Source organism: Podarcis liolepis, assembly GCF_965112155.1.
Source record: "Podarcis liolepis genome assembly, chromosome: 10".
NCBI lineage: Eukaryota > Metazoa > Chordata > Lepidosauria > Squamata > Lacertidae > Podarcis > Podarcis liolepis.
In genome coordinates, this window is record NC_139562.1 from 58,223,100 (window position 1) to 58,243,145 (window position 20,046).

Genomic DNA, 20,046 nt, shown 5'->3' on the forward strand with positions numbered 1-20,046 from the left:
TGGAAAACCTGCTTTATCTCTGACAATTACACCATTCTCCCCCTTACCTTTTCCTCACCGCTTGCCTTTCAAACAATTTGGCTTCTTCCCAGATTCCTCCGCAGGAGCCTATTTCCTTCCTCAATCTGTGTGTGATAATGCAGTGAAAATTCACCAGCGACTCATGGTACATTCAAATCTCCTGATGTTTCCACTTCAAGCACTGCTAACTTCTCTCCTTATTTTTCCTCCTCCACCTTCCCCCCCCCCATTTTAATGAGCCTTATTTCAGTCTTTTGTGTTAAATTATAAAAGATTTGCCTCTGAAAAGGAAGCCATTAATAGTGCTATTGTGCGACACCAGGAAGACCTGCCACGATTCGGTTCTATGAATAGAAAACGCAGAAATCTAGCGAGGTCCCCAAGCTTTTCGTTCCCAAAGGTAGATTGCTTCATTTATGGCCCGAGCCCAAGATTGCAAGCCACCATTTTTTCAACATGCTGGTGACTGACTGCAAGGATAACAGGCAACATGTAGCAATGACAATAACTTTACACATTACAGTGGTACCTCAGAAGTCAAATGGAATCCATTCTGGCAATCCGTTCAACTTCCAAAATGTGCGGAACCCAAAGCGCGGCTTCCTATGCCTGCAGGAAGCTCCTGCAGCCAATTGGAAGATGTGGAAGTCACATTGGACATTTGGGTTCCAAAGAACGTTTGCAAACCGGAACACTCACTTCCGGGTTTGCAGCATTCGGGAGCCAAAATGTTTGATTCGCAAGGCGTTCGGGATTCAAGGTATGACTGTACTTGGAGCCTTTCCAGACACCATTTTATCATGCATTCATGTTGGTTTGTGCTCATGATGGGGTGGTTATAATCTTGCTTTCAATACTGCTTGCACCTGCAAAAGTATTGGGGTGGACATACTGCTTCATTACCCTATCTGGGACCCCACATTTAAATTCTTATTCACACAGCTCCTTGCTGGCCCTAGTAGGACCAACTTGGCCAGTTAGCCCTGGTGATCATTCGATGTCTACTGCCTGGGGTTTTCCTCCCCAAAGAATGACTTTTTGAATTTTATTAATATTGATGCTGCATTTTATGTTGTATTCTATGCTGTTTTATGCTGTTTTTAAGTTGCATTTTAATCAATGTTTTATATTTGCTGTTAGCCTCCCTGAGCCCGGTTTTTAAACTGGGAAGGGCGGGGTATAAAAAAATTATTATTATTATTATTATTATTATTATTATTATTATTATTATTATTATTTCCAATAAGTGCGTATGCTGTAGCTTCTTGCTAAAATCATGTAACTTTTCATAATGCAAATGAAATTATCCAGATGGCAATAATGCTGTGTCAAAGCATCACAGACTTACCTCTAAGTAAATATGCATAGGATTGTGTTATTAATATGTTGTTCAATTGCTGCTGAATGAGCAGAGGATGGTATTGATACAGTGGTACCTCGGGTTAAGAACTTAATTCGTTCTGGAGGTCTGTTCTTAACCTGAAACTGTTCTTAATCTGAGGTACCACTTTAGCTAATGGGGCCTCCCACTGTCGCTGCACGGTTTCTGTTCTCAGCTGAAGCAAAGTTCTTAACTATTTTTGGGTTAGCGGAGTCTGTAACCTGAAGCATCTGTAACCTGAAGTGTCTGTAACCCAAGGTACCACTGTACAAGGTTTGGTAATGTGTCTGAAGAGGCCCATAATACCAAGCTGTCAATTATGGATATGTCCATCCTCTGGTTTATGTCAACTCTTGCAGCTTTGCCAAAGATGGAATTTGCCTATATTAAGAAGAAACTCAAGACGACTATGTTAAACTACCAAATCAGTGCTGCTTCTAATAAACTCTACATAATTCTTCATTTCCACAGCAATAATGGCTGCATAAAGACTATTGAATCATTTCTCATTCTGAATCAGTGTTCATTCTCTTCCAGCTCTGTAACCAATCATACAATTTACTTATTGAAATTTCTGCTGTACTAGACAATGTACAAAATACATTTTTGTGTGTGTGCGGAAGAGCAAATATGCCTGTGCTTGCAACTTTAAATGAATAATCTCTTACTTCTCCTAAGTGGCAACGTTCCACGTGTCGCCTTCCTTCCCTACGAAAACGTGGCCTTTAATAATGGGGAAGAACAAAGAAAGGCACAGAAGATTCGGTTATTCACAGTATTGTTTAGATTAGGTCTACAGAGATGCTTTCAGAGAGAGGCATTTCCTCCATATGTGTAAATCAGGGGCAACCAGAACTTAATGGGAGCCAAGATTTGGCTTTGGGACACCATACCCTCTAACATTCCTCAGATGAAAATGGGACAATTCACATTCCTCCCCAACCCTCATTTTTTGGTCATGTCCTCCAAACATTTCCTACCAGAAGAAGGGCGACTGCCATCAACAACACACTAACAGGACACAGGACACACACGCTCCACCATCCTGAGAAACCCCCAATTCCGATTGTATTTTATTTTATTCTTTGGTAGATTTACAAAAATTAAAAAGACTCACATTAATAAATATTTTTTAGAAAGAGCCAAGATTATTTCCCCCCAAATTATTTCTATTAATTTTCCAAATTATTACAAATCTAACCAAATTACTTAAATTTAATACAGTTTCTTAAAATCAGGTTTCCCACTCCTGTTGCAAACATACGTCGACCATTTCCTCCCATAGCTGCATCATCTCTTGTTTAATGTTCAGTTGTCCATCCTTGCAGCTGACCACATTTTTTTCCTCCTTACAAACAGCACCTCTGTTACATCTTATAAATATAAATCCATTTCACGTGTGCAGTCCTTCATATACATTGTTGTTTCAGACCTGGTGTGCTGGGAGAATTAATTACTATCTTCCTTGTTCAGTTCTTTGCAGTGTTTATCTGGATGGGACAAGGTCACATTCCATTCCTTCCACTGTTTACTGACTAGCGCAGGGGTCAGCAACCTAAGGCCCATGGGCCAGAAGCTGCCTACGGAGGCCATTTAACTGGCCCACGAGCCACCCCCGAACCAAGCCGCCCGCTCGGTGAGTCCCCATGCTAAACTGGTGCAGTGCGGCGCGGGGACTCTCCCGTGGCTCCGGAAATCGCTTCTGCGCATGCCCAGACGCCGGAAATCACGTCTGCGCATGTCTGTGGTGCTGGAAATTGCTTCTGCGCTTGCCCAGATGCCAAAAATCGCTTCTGCGCAGGTGCAATTTTCAGCGTCTGAGCATGTGCAGAAGTGATTTCCGGCGCCACAGACATGCGCAGATGCGATTTTTGGCATCGCGCTGCACCAGTCCACGGAAGTGATCCAGCCCATGCTCAGTAAGCCTTGCTGACCCTTGACGTACGAGCTGCGGCCATAAATAACTCCAGTCTCCACCATTAAAATTCTACTCTGGAGTTCTTCCTCGGCACACAGTTGAAAGCAAAATCTCTTCTCAAATTCGGCCTCTTGCCAGATCGAAAGAGCCAAGATTAGAGGTGGATGCACAAAACATTTTTAAAAATAAATCAAAGACTCATTGCGCTCCGATCCACTTTTCTTTCTTCCCGCCCAGAGCGGCCCTGCCCTCTGCCTGCCCCTCAGAGCCAGTGGGTCATGCAGGGTTGGGCTTCAGCAGTGGCAGCTGCTGCTCCTCCTTGCTTCCAGCTGCGCAAGGGAAGAGGCCCACAGCAGTGGCCACAGAGAGGCCATGCCGGAGGATGCTGCTGCACAGCCACCACCACTCATCCTCCTCTCTGAGCTTGTTGGCGGTGGCTCTGGCAGGGGAAATATTTATTTACTTGATTTTGTACACCACCCTTCATCACAAGATCTCAGGGCGGATCACAGGGACATTCTGGGATCAAATCAGAAACCAGGATTGCTTTCTCAGTTCCGGGACTGTCCCTGCAAAATTGGGACACTTGGAGGGTATGGGATACATGGAGTCCAGAAACGCCCCTGGAGATGTCCAGAGCATATATTTCTCACTGCAATGTTCCTGGAAATCTACCTTCTCACTGCCCCTAATTGTGTAACCAGCTACGTTTTATCAGTTTCTTGCTATTCTCCTAATAGATCAATGCTTGAAATAGTTGAATATCTGGCAATATTTGAATATATGTTTTTAAGCTGACCCCTTTTGGTTTCCGCATGTGACAGGAAGCATGTCTCTTTCTCAATGGGCATCCTTTCCCCCAGCAATATGAATAGCAGAAGGACCATATGTTGAAATAAAAGAAGCTTGTCCGTATTATTCCCTCTGTGATAGCTAATCTGCCTACCCTTTCCAACGATCGCTCTCTCTCTCTCTCTCATAGTTTTATATTCTGCTAATTGCTTCCAGGCCTTTAAGGGGTTGTCATGAAGACGTACAAAGCGTTGATAGCTTAACTGTTAATTAATGTGGTAGAATAACGGTTGAGGTGAAGCACTGAACTGTCAGAAAGAAGAGGTTAAGTTGGGTGCATAAAAGCCACAAGAAGGTAAAGATGGGAAAGTTATCACTCCTGATTTATGGCTTCATCTTAAGAAAAATGAACGGCACTGCCCGATTTCAAACATGAAGCAACCAAAATGCCTAAGCTCATCACACAGTTGCTTCCTAAATGAGGGTACTGACTTCAGCATTTGCACAGGAAGTTGGAAACCAAGTAGTTTTGGTAAACCGTAATTCCCTAGGGCAACAGGTAAGGATGGAAGGAAATGTCAATTGTGGTTCTCTTAATTTCTATCCCCCCCCCCCAATTTTAAATTCAGGTTTCCACATTTCTACAGGAATTTGCAGTTTTGACCAACAGACAGATTTTTAATAAAAAAATAATAATAATAATAATAATAATAATAATAATAATAATAATATAATCAATAGCAACAATATTTATTAGACATTCTACTAATAGAAATGACTCAAAGCAACATATAATACATTTTCACAAATAAATTCATCTTTATGCATGCTTTCTCCTAATGTATGCATTTTTGGGAACATTATTTCGCTAGAGGAGTACATCGCAAAATTCAAATACGTACAAAAGTGGAAGGACGGCTGTGTTTCAGTTCTCACATTGTTTTGGAAGGTGTGGATTCAATGGATTTGGCTTTAAATGCCAACCAAATCAAATCCCTCCCCCATCCCTAGCAGCCAGAGAGTCTTGCTGAAGTTGTTGGACTGCAATTCCCATCATCCTTGACCATTGTCCCTGCTGTCTGGGACTGATGGGAGCAGGAGTCCAACAACATCAGAATAGCTACCAGTTTCCCACTCTTGCCCCACCAGGAAGTGATAGCAAGTGGGATTCGTCACCCTTTTGAATCCTGGAATTTTAATGTTCCGAGTGTCATGAACTGGCAGGACACCCAGGAAGAGGAAGGGGATCCCAGCTGAGGAAGGGGAAGAGGAGCTACTCAATGGACATCAGGGAACATCAAAGGGTCAACTGACAGTTCATGGGAACCAAGGGAAGTGGACACATCACCAGAACCGGAAGTCTCCCCTTCTTCACAAAAATGACAGTCTCTGAGGCAACGTGAACAGCAGGAACTACACTTTAAGAGACAGAGACAGGCGAAAGAAGACAGCCCAGCTTACTAGCTGATCAGGGAAGATCATGGGACTCGCTAGGTCTGGGAGGAGGTTTGTGGTCACTAAGCTGGACTGAACTCAGGGCAGGTGAAGATCATATGCTTCATTAAGGAGAGAGACACAGCTAGTCAGCTGGAGCAAGCTCAGGTGCATTCAATAAGATTGGGAGGAATAAAAGCAGAAGGAAGGCAGAGTCTGCTCAACATTCACCATTGATGGACCATGGCTTGACTGTCTTGGGATCTCCACCAGACTGTGGTTCCAACCCTGGATCTTATTCAGAGATGGGAACCTGGCCTTAAAGTTTGAATTTGAACCTTTCTCATTGCATTGGACCTGAACTTGCACTCAGCCATTAGACTATCTGATTCCTCTCCACCGTTGTCTTTGGGACTGTGGTCAATAGAACTTCCTACTTAGTGCACATTGCAAGCAGCATAGCCTATTGGGAGTAAACTTTGAGTATGCTGGGACTCAGGACACCAAGAGACCTTGGAGGTCATCTGGTCCAGCAATGGGGACCTGTGGTCCTCCTGATGTTATTTGATTACAAGCCCCACGCTGGCTGGGGCTGATGGGAGCTGGAGACCGATAACATCGGGGTGGGGCACTGTTTCCTCAGTTAGATCTGGGACGTGTGGTTATGCTCTGTCAGTGCACATATGAGCAGCAAAAAAGGTGGGAGGGGTTGGAAGACTTTCTGTATTTTTCATTCTCTGTTCCTGACAACTTACCAAGAGGGTAAAATTCTGTCAGGCCAGCAAAATACTATCTGCCAAGCATCCCTAAATTCTCCCTGTTGTTTTCACATTTCCTCCCAAAATCCCAGGTCAATATTCAAGATGTCAGCAATTAGAACATATGGTTATAAGGAGCAATTAAAAATGATCCACATACACCCCTTATTGTTCAGTCCAACAGTGGGTGAAATGGTAACAGATATGGGGAAGGAGGGCGGCGATGAGCTGCTCCTCCTGGCGCCACAAGCGGGCAAAACAGGGTGGCAGCGCTGCTACTGTCCTGCGTGCTCCACTTTTGGGGGCAGCAGAGGCTTTCTGGAGGAGGATTGGGGCCTGAAGGGGGTGCAGGGGACAGGCAGCGGCCTTGGCAGGCCTCCCCGGCAGCCCAGAAAACCGGCTTGTGTGAGGAAAATGAGACTAGGCCAAGTGGATTCGGCCTTGCCTTGCCTTGGCCCCACCCCCAACCCAGCTGGCCAATCGGCTGCTTCCAGCAGGCGAGGCAAAGGCAAGGCAAGGCCTAGTCTACTCGGCCTACTCTCATTTTCCCCACACAGGCCAACTTCTGGGACCCCGGAAGCCCAGCGCCGGGTCCCAAACCACCTCCCAGAGGGTAGGGCAGTCATTGTTCTTGATAATTTTGCCGCCCACCCCCCCTCCGCAATGGCACCTGGGGCAGACCGCCCCCCCTTCCTTTGCCCCTGAAGGCAGAGTGGATTCTCCGGATATTTCCCCCTTTTCTTCCCCATGAAACAACAATCACACCATCTTGGAAACGGTAAAAAAAAACAAGATTTACTCGCTCGGAATACTGGTTGAAGAGTAACGGGTGCAGCAGCTTTAAGGCAGACTTAACATGGTGATTCAATTACCAAGACCTACCTTAATACAGTTTTTGGTTTGTTTGTTTTTTAATTATTAGATTTTCCACCTTAATACAGTTTAAAATGGGGTCTGAGGATTGGCATGCAGATTGTTCTTCACATTTCTGGTTCGGTGATCCGATGAAGAAGAGGAAGAGAAGAAATGGGCTGGGGTGTGCCCAGGCAGGTAAGAGAATATATCTGTGTCTCTCACAGAGTTCTCTCTAGCAAATTTACAAGAAAACTATCATGTGCCTATTGAGCAAAACACGAATCGTTGGTTTGTCTGCATTGTAAATATCCCACAATATTAAGTTCCATGCGTAACGCTGTATTACTTACACAGTTGGGCAGTTTCAATATCCCTCTTAAAAACTGATTTTGAATAACCCCGTTGGTGAAGAAGAATCGCAAGATCGCCAGGGAGGTAGCTTTGGCTCTATTTGTAACATAGGCTACATGGCCCTTCCATCTAAGGTTATGTTGTAACCAAACTCCCAAGTATTGGAATCTATAGACTTGTTCGATGACTCTCCCATCAATTCTCCAATTGTGGAGTTTCCGGCTCTTTGAGAAAATTAGGATCTTAGATTTTCCATAATTAATTGTAAGGGAATTTGCGTTACAGTATTATCCAAAAAATTTTAAGGCCCTCCTGAGACCTACTCTAGAAAAGGAAAGGGTGACTGCGTCATCCGCATATAGTAACAAAGGGCAGCGATAAAGTGCTAGGCGGGGTGCATGAATCCTTTCTTGAGCCTCTATTAGGGGAGTCCTCATATCGCTTATGAACAAGTTGAACAGGAATGGAGCCAATATACAACCCTGTCGGACACCTCTGTTAATGAGAATTGGATTGGTGAGATCACCCTCCGGGGTGAGTCTCACTCTAGCCGCTGAGTTCTCATGGAGTTTGATTATTAGTGATGCCTCTGGGAAAATTAAGATTGTGAGCGACTGGGTTCTTTGCAGTACCCCCAGCTGCTTTTGGGGGGAAAGAAAAGATTTTTTAAATAATTAAAAGGGATGATCTTGGGTTGGCACAAAAGACCCAGGATTTAGCCTTTCTGGGCCCTTACGGTTGCCCCCTCTCTTAAGACAATTTCCTTTCTAAAGCTTAGGGAAAGCCTATCTCTGGCTGGCTTGGGAGCTATCAAATTGTATGTGGGAACTATGGTAGATCGCATCTATTGCGTATAATCCATTTCACTAATAAATAATACAGAGCTCCACATGGTTCTCCAGAATGAATTATGCTGTAGTATCAGAAGCTATTTCCCCAAAGGTCATTTAACAAACTGTTGAAATAAGCATCTGCAGCCGAGTGGATGAATTTCATGCAATTTGCAATTGCACAAATACGAATTAGAGTTGTTTGTCAAAGGGACTGGCTATTCAGAAACGGGCTATTCAGAAACGATTTGTGAATCTGAAAAGCAGGGATTGCTTTTGGTCTAAGTTAAGGAAATAATTGAAAACCAGCGGCCACCTCTTGCAGGATCTGCGCATAGGGAAATGCATAGAGCATGATCTGGTTCACATGAAGCACTTTTAAATCTCACCGATTTCCATGGGGGAAAGGGAGTGCAAGTGCTTCATCTTGACCACGCAATAGTTTTCTGCACCAGATTTCCTTTCCAGGGACAGTCCTGGATTTAAAGAAGCCGCCCTAGTTTCTTAGCCAGTGTGGTGTAGTGGTTAAGAGCGGTAGTCTCGTAATCTGGGGAACCGGGTTCGCTTCCCCGCTCCTCCACATGCAGCCGCTGGGTGACCTTGGGCTAGTCACACTTCTCTGAAGTCTCTCAGCCTCACTCACCTCACAGAGTGTTTGTTGTGGGGGAGGAAGGGAAAGGAGAATGTTATCCGCTTTGAGACTCCTTCGGGTAGTGATAAAGCGGGATATCAAATCCAAACTCCTCTTCTTCTTCTTACATGATCCTAGACTTTTCCACAGGACGTCCCTATTTTCATCTGAGAAATGTTGGAGAGTATGGAATTATCCGACCCCTGAGCCATCTAATGGCAGCCCTCTACACGGAAATTGGTTAATGGTCAATGTTTTATTATGCTTTTATGTATGTTGGAAGCTGCCCAGAGTGGCTGGGGCAACCCAGTCAAATGAGTGGGGTATAAACAGTAAAATTATTATTATTATTATTATTATTATTATTATTATTATTATTATTATTATTATTATTATTAAATAAATAAATAGGACATCCCTATTTTCATTGGAGGAGTGTTGGAGGGTATGGGTTTCTTTGGGAGTACTCAAACAAATAAAAGGTAAAGGACGTGGGTGGCCCTGTGGTCTAAACCACTGAGCCTCTTGGACTTGCTGATCAGAAGGTCAGCGGTTTGAATCCCCCAAAGGAGGGAGCTCCCGTTGCTCTGTCCCAGCTCCTGCCAACCTAGCAGTTCAAAAGCACACCAGTGCAAGTAGATAAATAGGCGCCGCTGTAGCGGGAAGGTAAACAGCGTTTTCGCTCCCTCTGGCTTCTGTCACGGTGTCCCGTTGCGCTAGAAGTGGTTTAGTCATGCTGGCCACATAACCCAGAAAGCTGTCTGTGGACAAACGCCGGCTCCCTTGGCCTGAAAGCGAGATGAATGCTGCAACCCCATAGTTGCCTTTGACTGGACTTAACTGTTCAGGTGTCCTTTACTCCCCCCCCCTCTTACTCAAACAAATCAGATTTTGCTAGTGCTTTCTTTGCCTTACAACGTAGTTTTCGCATATAGAAATATATATCTTCTCTTTGGCAATCACTCGTAGCCGGGTAAGATTGTCTTCCATAAACATGGTTTTAACAGTGAGTCCGTAAGTGACTGTGGAGGCCAATTCTGGATCCACACGTCCTTCCACAGTGGGGACATTAGTTTCCAGGCGGGAGTTGATCACGGTGTGGATTTGCCAAGCCTGCCTTCCTCTTAGCAAGTTTCTCCCTTGCGTCCTGAGTTCGAGTGTCTTCAAAGCCCATGACACCTTTGGTAAAGGCTGTTCTCCAACTGGAGCGCTCGCAGGCCAGTGTTTCCCAGTTGTCAGTGTTTATATTACATTTTTTTAGATTTGCCTTGAGAGAGTCTTTAAACCTCTTTTGTTGACCACCAGCATTACACTTTCCATTTTTAAGTTTGGAATAGAGTAGTTGCTTTGGAAGATGATAATCAGGCATCCGCACAATATGACCAGTCCAACAAAGTTGATGTTGAAGAATCATTGCTTCAACACTGGTGATCTTTGCTTCTTCCAATACACTGATATTAGTTTGCCTGTCTTCCCAAGTGATGTGTAACGTTTTTCGGAGACACTGTTGATGGAATCTTTCAAGGAGTTGGAGATGTTTATGGTTCATGTTTCACAAGCATATAGTACAGTGATACCTCAGGTTAAGTACTTAATTCGTTCCGGAGGTCCGTACTTAACCTGAAACTGTTCTTAACCTGAAGCACCACTTTAGCTAATGGGGCCTCCTGCTGCTGCTGCTGCGCCGCTGGAGCATAATTTCTGTTCTCATCCTAAAGCAAAGTTCTTAACCTGAAGCACTATTTCTGGGTTAGTGGAGTCTGTAACCTGAAGCGTATGTAACCTGAAGCGTATGTAACATGAGGTACCACTGTATACCCTGAGGTGCACATATAGAAATATCTATATATACCCTGAGGAAATTTGCCTCTTTGGTGTAGGGATCAAAAAATCGTCAAGAACCAAAAAATGCCACCGGCCTCTTTATGTAACAGAAGGTGCATTGTCACAGAAATGACATCTGTAGTGTATCAAATTCCAATCCACTGCCCTAATGTGTCATTAACATTCAGATGCCTGCATTGTGTAGTCTTTTAGAAACGGGGGCGAGGGGGGGCTGAAACGACCCAATCTTTAAGGCTACATTTGGAGCACAGTGCTCTGTAATAACTTGTGCTTTTCAAAACCCCTTTCCCCACTCAGTCAAAAGAGGGTGGTGAAGGCTGTTGTTTGAGCCACAGCTGCTCTGATATTTTGAGAAAAATGAAAAGTGCCATTATGGTTAAAATGCTGTGAGATCAGCATTCTTTCCCCCCATGCACACACTCACATCCCCATTGCACATTTCAGGGTTTTTTATATATATAAGGTCTGCTCTGTTTTCCTGGCTAGTAATTATATAGGATTGCCAGGTGACTCAAATTTTAATGGGTTTTCTTTCCTCGTGTTTACTCCTCACTTGGTTTAGGTTTAAGTTACAGGGAAAACATTCGAAACAATGGAAATTAAAATAAAACAATGGAAATTAAAACAATTTTCAGGAACACAACAGTTCCTGGTTGTTACACTGCTTTTTGCTTTGCTCACAGCAACTAGCCTTATGGTACAGAAGGCAAAATGAGGTATAAATTTGAGAATAAGGACTAAGAAATAAGGAGCATTCAACTATGCATGTGTGTGTGTGTATGCGCATGGTGTTTGGGTGGTTTGTCGCAGCCTTTTCTGTTCTGCTGCCAACCAGATGTTTTTGATTCCAACTCCCAGCAACCCCAGTCACTATGGTCATGATGGGAGTTGATTTCCAAACAGCTGGATGGCACCAAACTAGGAAGGCAGGGAGAGGTGGATTTTCCCATTGATCAAGTGAAATCGTGTACCCAAAATCTTGCCCCCACCTTATCATAACTTCTTTAATCTGTTCTTCTTTAAGTTCCCATTCAAGTAATAAATTGTACATTTTTGACAAATTAATTTGGAATTATTTAGAAGTTCTAGCTTGAGTTTTGATTCTTTATGAAAGCCAATTTTATTATCGGAATTAAATTTATCATATAGTTGATGATATTGTAACCAAGTAGAACAAGCCTGTTTGAGTTCTTCATACGGTTTCAATTTTAATTGTCCTTGTTCTTCTTTTTCAATTTTATGGTTTCAATTTTAATTGTCCTTGTTCTTCTTTTAAAAGTTGTTTATACGTAACTTCAATTTTTCCATGTTTTTCTTTTTATTGAGATAATTTCAGATTCAGTTGTTTTTGCCTCATCTCCAAAAGGGCTATATTGTCCAACATCTCTTCTTGTGTTTTATTAATTTCTATGACCTCTCCTCCAACCCGTTCTGTCTCCCTCTTTGTCTCCTTCAATTCTTTCTGTGTGTGTTTCATTGAGTCTTCCACAGCCTTGGATCTAACTGCAAGGTCTTTTACTTTGCCTGACAATTCCCCCCCCCCCCAACTGCTTCTAGTTTTTTATCTAATGTTTCCTGTATCTCCAATAATTTTTTCTCCATATATTGCTTATTCTGTTTAAATTCTTTCCTTATTTCCACCATTAAACTTTCCTAGTCTCTGATCTCCTTCCCCTCCTTCCCTTTCTCCTGCCTAGAGGGACGTCTTACCCCTGGGGTGGCTATTCCCTTTTCCTCATATTTCCCAGACATGATGTTTATTTTGCCCCAAAATACTGCTTGGGTCTTAAATTGTCCTGTGTAATTTTTCTGACAACCTCCAGGGGTCTGACAATCTCCAGAAAGTCCAATCTTTCTATTTTTAGGTCAAATTCCCTCCCGTCCCACACAATGGCAGCAAACACAGAAATGACCTTTCCTTCAGTACAGTTACTTTCGTTTTCTTTGTCTATTACACCGTCGCGTCCAAAGAAAGCTCACAGGAAACAAAGAGCAGAAACACCAAACTACTGTATATGAGGAATAATAATAACAACAATAATAAATAATAATAAATTTTATTTAGACCCCAGCCAAGGATGCACCGGGGCGGCTAACAGCCAATAATAAAAGCAAGTTGAATGAATACAACTGAAAAAAACAAGATATAAATACATTAAAACATTAAAAGGAAGATATTTGTAATCCAATTTGCATTCTTCTTCTTTTTCTGCCGCTTGTCGGCTTAATCCACTGGTGACCTCTGAAAAGCGCCACAAACTCCAGCAACAATAACGAACAGGATTTCCAATGTCTTCCTCTTCACAAAACGATGCTGGTAAGGGCGTGAATTTTATAAGTCCCAGCGCCAAAATCTCCTTCTCCAACACTGTCTTAAAATCCCCCAACAAAGTCCACTGATCAGCTTAGTCCACTGGAAGCCTCAAGAAAACACCATGTACTCCAAAAGCAGTAAGGAACGGGGTTTCCGGGGTCTTCCTCCTCATGAAGTACCGTATTTTTCGCTCTATAACACGCACCCGACCATAACACACACGTAGTTTTTAGAGGAGGAAAATCCATAGGCATGCCACCCGTAGGCATTCCCTCCATAACACGCACAGATATTTCCCCTTACTTTCTAGGAGGAAAAAAGTGAGTGTTATGGTGCAAAAATTACGGTAATTCCTTGCTCCTCCTGCAACCTTCCGCCATATGCCGTCTTCTCCCAGCTGCCGGGACGGATTCCCTTTCTGCGCCACACTCATTCAATTTCTTCTACAGTGATGTCCTCTGGAAGAGAATGAAAGAGACTGAATTAACAGCCTCTCTCAACAACGCCTGCCAAACAATACCCAAACCCAAGGGTCCAACCACCTCAGCTTTTGTAGCTGGAGTCAGTCAGGGCCCTGCCTACTGAGGTGAAGTGAAAAACGCCTGCAAGGCACAGCAAGAAGGCCTGGGAGGTCTTTCTCAGGAATGAACCATGACACTACTAAGTGAAAAGTCCCCAGGGTGTGGAGATTGGTTTACCTTCTTCGGGTGCTGGCCGAACGCGGGACCGGTGTCATTGGGCTATTGCCTTCTGCAGAGGAAAGAGAAAGCTGGATGAGATGCCTTTGGTGAAACTACAAAACCCACCATTGACGGGTGCAAGGGAGCCCACAAGCAGGCCCAAGCCAGGAAAGATTGGCCTCCCTCGGGCTTGGGCCCCATCCCTTGCCCCAGAGGACCTCCAAGGGCTCTGCAGCCTCCTGGGCAGAGATGGAAGGGCAGCACCAGGGAAGAGGGCAGGACATGCCTCTGGCATCATCCTGAGACACCCCAGGGACACATGCCACCTGCAGTTCCGTCTGCAGGTGAATCTTCTCTTTTGGAGTTCATCTTTTTATATTGGATCATTCTTCATTCAGCCCCATTTCCAAAGGAAGACAATCCCAACGTCCCTTGAAATGCAGTAGAAGACTCCCAAGTCTAGGGGTGTCCATAGCACAGGATTAGACAATCTGCTTTGCATTATCACCATCCTCAGATAATCCTGGATGACATCTCCAGGTGGGGCAGGGAATGTTCCCTGTCTGAAACCCGGGAGAGATGCTGCTGGTCAGTGTAGACGACGCTGAGGTGGATGGGTCAATGCCTGACACTGTCCAAGGCAGTTTCCTATGAATATTCCTCTTAAGTCATTTACCCTGAAGACAAGCAAGCTAACTTCTCCACAAGACCAACAATCAATTTCTCTATTTAGAAATCTTGAATATGAGAGGATTCTGACCTCTGTAATGAAGCAATAGGCAAAGGGTCCTGAAGCAGAGCAATTGGATGGGGCATCTGTCAGGGACTCTTCACTGTGATTCCTGCATTGCAGGGTGTTGGGCTAGATGGCTTTTGGTGTGGCCCCCAGTTCCACTGTCCTGGGTCCTGTTATATTTATGCAGCATCACTTCTCTATATGCCTGCTTCAGTCCTTGGAGACCTAGTTCATTCACCCTTCAAAAGCATGTCTTTAATGTGGTACCTGTCGAAGGTGCACACCTCATTCCTGGCATCTATCTGCCCTGTGCACACTACAAACACATTTGTACTACAAACAACAACAAAAACAGAAACAAACAGCAAACCACCAATCCTGCATTGAACATATATATAATTTTCATTAAATTTTCTGTTTTGCAATTTAGAATATTCATTTAAACAACCTTAAAATAGCAATGACTTCCGTTCTTTTCTTTCCATGGTTCATTTTACATAACATAAATCCTTGCATATTTTACATAAACTAAACCATTCAGTATTTTTTTATTGCATCCATCAAAACTTATTTACACTGTTGAATTTATCTTAATCCTGCCAGCATTTTCAGTTGTGCACAGTTATTTCCCATATAGTCAATAAACGTTTTCCAATCTCTAAACGTATGTTCTTCTCAGTCTCTTATGTTAAGTCTGCAAGCTGCGCATATTCTGTTAACTTAAGTTGCCATTCTTCTTTGGTTGGGACCTCGCTCGTATTCCATTTTGGTGCTAACAAAACACGGGCCACAGTAGTGCCATACATAAATAACCTCTTTTGACACCTGGGAATTTCAGTCTGAATTCTCCCCAACAGAAAGGACTCATTGGTTTTGGGGGAAAGTACTTTTGAACATTTTTTTCAATTCATTATGTATCATTTCCCAATATTCTCTTACAGCTTTACAAGTCAGCCACATATGAAAGAATGTTCCCTCAACCTTTTTGCATCTCCAGCACTGATCTAATTCAGACTTATACATCTTAGCAAGCCTACTCGGAGTTAAATACCGTCTGTACATTATTTTCAAGTAGTTCTCCTTCAAAGAATAGCATGCTATTAACTTCAAATCACTTTTCCGGAGCTTTTCCCAGAGGTTAAAAATCGATATTGTGACCTATATCTATTGCCCAGTGTGTCATTGAGGCTTTAACAAACTCATCTTTTGTTTCCCAATCTTATAACAGATTCTACATTTTGGAGAAAAGTTACTCATTGTTTTGTAATAGTTCTTTTGAATTGTGAACTTTGGTCCAGAAAACCATTTTTTCCTATCTAATTTAAACATTTTATGTAACTGATGGTATTGTAACCAATCCATGACATGGCTTTGTACATTTTGAATGTGTTATAAACATGCAATGCCAAGATGGCACTGGAGAGCAAATAAATTTTCTATGCAATTTGTCCATAGCGATATTTTCTTTTCTTATAACCATTTAATTTATTATCTATAGCGGGGGGTTTCCTGTGTGTAGATCCATCCCTGGTCTCGCATTCTGCACTAACTTCCGCTTCTGGATCAAGCACAAGGGAAGCCCCATATAGACTGCATGGCAGTAGTCCAGTCCTAATGAGTTGTAATGGTTTTTTTTTGGGGGGGGGTTGTGATTTTATTAATTTCTTGTAACCAACCTTGGAAGGATTTGTATCCTGAAAGGCGTGGTGATGGCGATGGAAGATAAATGAGAGAAGACAGGATGGCAGCTGAACTTGCATCCTTCTAATTAAAAGGTTTTTGATTGTGATGGATGGAAAACAGTTGGCAATTTCATAGCGATGCCTCTTATCAGAAAGGTGCCGGGAGGAAGATCTGTTCATGTTCTATCAGCAGTGCTGCAGCTTCCGAGACAGGAAAATTTGCCATGCCATATGTATAATCAAATGTGGCATCTGCCTCTGTGTGTGTGTGTAGCTGGTTCACCTCAGCAAGAGAGAGGAAAGGCATATTGTATTCTTCTCGTTATGAAAGCGTTGCCTTTATTATTAAGGTCAAAAAGCAGAATCTTGGAGACAACTGTGCAATAGCTATTTCAGTCTGTCAGTGCCGAAATGAATTGCTTCAAATTAATTACCCTGAAAGCAAGCCATTGGTTGTTTTAAGAGCCAGAATGTTTTGTGTCTGCGGTAGGGCCTGAAGTGGGCTAAAAAAAATTGCTACAATTTTTCCTCATTTGTGATATAATGGGGGGTTTTTTAATAGAAAAAAGACTGAGGAGAAGCAGCCTTGACCCCGTACAAGTGGTAGTCAAGAGAAACCTTACGTGTTCAAGTGTTTAATGCATGCAGGAAATGTATGCTCAAAACTGTAAGTGTATGGGAGGCAAGTGCATCTTCCGAAATACAAGTGGGGCCTACAACAAAATGTTGCAGCGTGAAGTGTTTCTGTTGAGGTTTCCACCCACTCTGTTCCATTGTCCCTCCTGCCCAACTTTCTGTGTCCCCCTCTCTTTCATCAGTCAGTCAGTATTCCATGGCCACTAAACCCACATGGTCTTCATTGAGGTATTGGCAATGGACGGCATTGAGGTATTTAGGGTTTTTCCTCTTAAAAATATGTACTTCCTTCTACCTTTGGGTCCTCTTAACCCTGATGATACTCCCCTTGTGGTGCTGTTTTAGCAATTACATTTAATTCCTGAACTTTAGGATTAGATAGAATCACACTGCTAGAGGTCCTCAGTTCCTCAGAGAATTCTGTTGTTTTTTCCTATCAGAGACGGCCAGCTGTTTTATTTTATGTGGTGCAGCTAGGAAATGGATGAATCAGTTCATTTCAGTTCTCTACGTTTCTCATTCTTCCAATCTTCAACTTGCTTACAGTCTGCAGTAATTTCTGATTTGCTTTTTTAACCCTCATGAAGATTCGTTACCATTTTGGTGCAAATTTCTCTTAATGAGCTCTTCTGTATATGCAGTTAGGCCAACACACATATTCCTGCCAGCAATTGCCCATAATGTACACCCTGTATTCTATTTTCACAAATATATGCATTACACACACACTTTAACCTAGTATATGCATTTTTCTTTTTCCTTTTTTAAAAAATATATGCATTTTTATACATTGGCTGGAGATCAACATTGCAAAATTCAGAAAAATGTGAATTTCGAAAGAAGGCTGAATTCTGGTTCACACTTTGTTTCTAAAAGCCCAAATGAGGGAAGTCTTCCTTAAAGTACAAACTGAATTGCAATTCTCCTCCATCCCCTTAATGCAGGGCCTTCTCGGTAGTGGCACCTGCCCTGTGGAATGCCCTCCCATCAGATGTCAAAGAAATAAACAACTATCTGACTTTTAGAAGGCAGCCGTGCTTAGGGAAGTTTTTCATATTTGATGAATTACTGTATTTTAATCTTTTGTTGGAAGCCACCTAGAATGGCTGGGGAATAAATTATTATTATAAGTAGTAGTAGTACTCTCTGCCTACCAAGGGCAGCCCACCCATAAGGTTACTCAGAAGGCAGGATCCACAGGGGCAGCAGATCTGGCTGCTGGTAAATGCATTGCCCACTGTTGCCACTACAGTGGCATCAACAACTGGGGTGGTCTCCTCGGAAGCTGGATCTGCCTCTTCCTCAGAAGCCCCTCCAATGCTACCTTTACAGCAACTTCTTGGTGAATAGGAGGCTGTTCTCCTCCCACCTTTGTTCCCAAGGTAGATCTTTATTCCCTCCTTGTTCTTGATGTAGTGTCAGGCTTCAGGGAATCAGCTTCCTCCCCCCGTGGCAGTAGATAAGAGATCAAACAAAAGGAACATCTTACCAGTTAGAATCTTTAATAATCACAGCAAGAGAACAAAGAACACGTCTCCTAGAAATGGCGGTGCTCCCAATTAAGGGTTACTCCCCCCCACGTCCCTATTAATCTACATCACTCCTACATCTTGTAATCTAAGTTTGTAACCTCTGCGCTTTTTGTTCTGACACTTTCTGAGCTCTCTGTGACTTTGGAGAAGGGAAGGGGGAGTGCTGTCCAGAGACTGTGAATCTGTTAACTCTCTCTCTTCCAGTGTTTCTTCTGATAGCTGTTCCCCACCCAGTATTTCCCAGCTTCTGGCTTCTGAACTATGCCCCTCTGCAAACCACTCTTCCAAATCTATACTGTCCTCCTGTTCCTGGGAAGATGCAGGATCGGGGGGAGGGGGGTGGCTCCCACCATTCTTCCTCAGTGCAGCCCTCCTCAGGATGACATGTAGCTCTTCACTCACCCATTCTTCCCCAGTGAGAGGGATGCCACTTTGCGCTTTGCCTCGGGTGCCAAATTGCCTTGGACCCGCACACCCTCTTGTTTTCTGTAGTGTTGTGATTCCCTTCCCTCATCCTCAGCCTTCTCCCTCCCAGCTCCCTGCTGGACCTGCAAACCCACAATCTGCTTCGTTACCCTTTACTGTACTTTTATTTTCCCTTGAAATCCTTCAATTTTACCTCCTAGATTGTCCATTTTGCTTTCTGTGTCCCAGAAAGCCTTCTCTAACCATCTTTTCCAACTCTCGCCTTCTAGAGCCGTAGGACCTCTACCTGATGCTGTCCTATCCGAGGCCACACAATACATTTAGAGCACATGGCCTTACCCCCAAAGAACGAGGGGGACTGTAGTTTCTCCCTCACAGAGCCACAATTCCCACCCCTTTAACAAACTACAGTTATGTAAAGCCACGTGCTTTACATAAATGGTTTGTGTGTGGCCCTACTCTTTACAAAGATGCTATGTATGAGCATCTGCTTAACTCTCCATCCCTGCCGTCATCTCGCTGTATCACTTCTGGTCCACCTGCATCTCCATCCACTTGAGACAGAAGAGAAAGCAGCAACATCTTCTGCATCTACCTAACAGTTAGAAGCAGAGGAACAATCAGTACCTTGGCATGCAAGAGACTGAGCTCTGTTGCACATGCAGATCTTTGAAATATGTGGTTGTGCGAAGAAACCTATTGCTAGCTGTGGAGAGAAACAACAGCGTTCCATTCTCTCCGAAAGCTGGCAGCTTTCCCAAACTGCAGGGAACCTTGGGATTCCTCAGAAGCTTGTCATGTTCCACAGCGAGAAGTTCAATAATGGCAGGCAAGCTCGCCTGGAAGCAGCAGAGCTGCCCCGAGACATTTTGCTGCCTGAGTTAAGGTGCATATTATCTAAAGTAGGCATCCCCAAACTCGGCCCTCCAGCTGTTTTGGGACTACAACTACCATCATCCCTAGCTAACAGGACCGGTGGTCAGGGATGATGGGAATTGTAGTCCCAAAACAGCTGGAGGGCCAAGTTTGGGGATGCCTGATCTAAAGCAATTCAAGTAATTCTGGCCACTGAGGCAGGAGATCCCACAGCCCCTCTTCCTTCAGTAAAAATAAAACAACAATAAGTGAAATTTTCAACGAGTCGCTGTCCTTTCATGGAACCCTGAATCACAGTCTGCCTAATGGTTGGGCCGTCCCTATAAAAGTTGGTTAACCACTGCTGAT

The 20,046-nt window shown here is 43.5% G+C and overlaps 1 protein-coding gene across 3 annotated transcripts in view; it reads left to right on the plus strand.

The window, feature by feature from the left end:
* Positions 1 to 6,568: 6,568 nt before the first annotated feature.
* LOC310687917 (uncharacterized protein) overlaps positions 6,569 to 20,046 on the plus strand; it is a 69,155-nt gene continuing 55,677 nt past the window's right edge. The window contains exons 1-2 of one of the 3 annotated variants that reach the window (XM_083463874.1): positions 6,569 to 6,917; positions 7,227 to 7,354. In XM_083463874.1, coding sequence (XP_083320000.1) covers positions 7,331 to 7,354 — 24 coding nt within the window. In that variant the 5' untranslated portion in view covers positions 6,569 to 6,917; positions 7,227 to 7,330. The other 2 variants (XM_083463876.1, XM_083463875.1) reach the window with 2 other exon arrangements.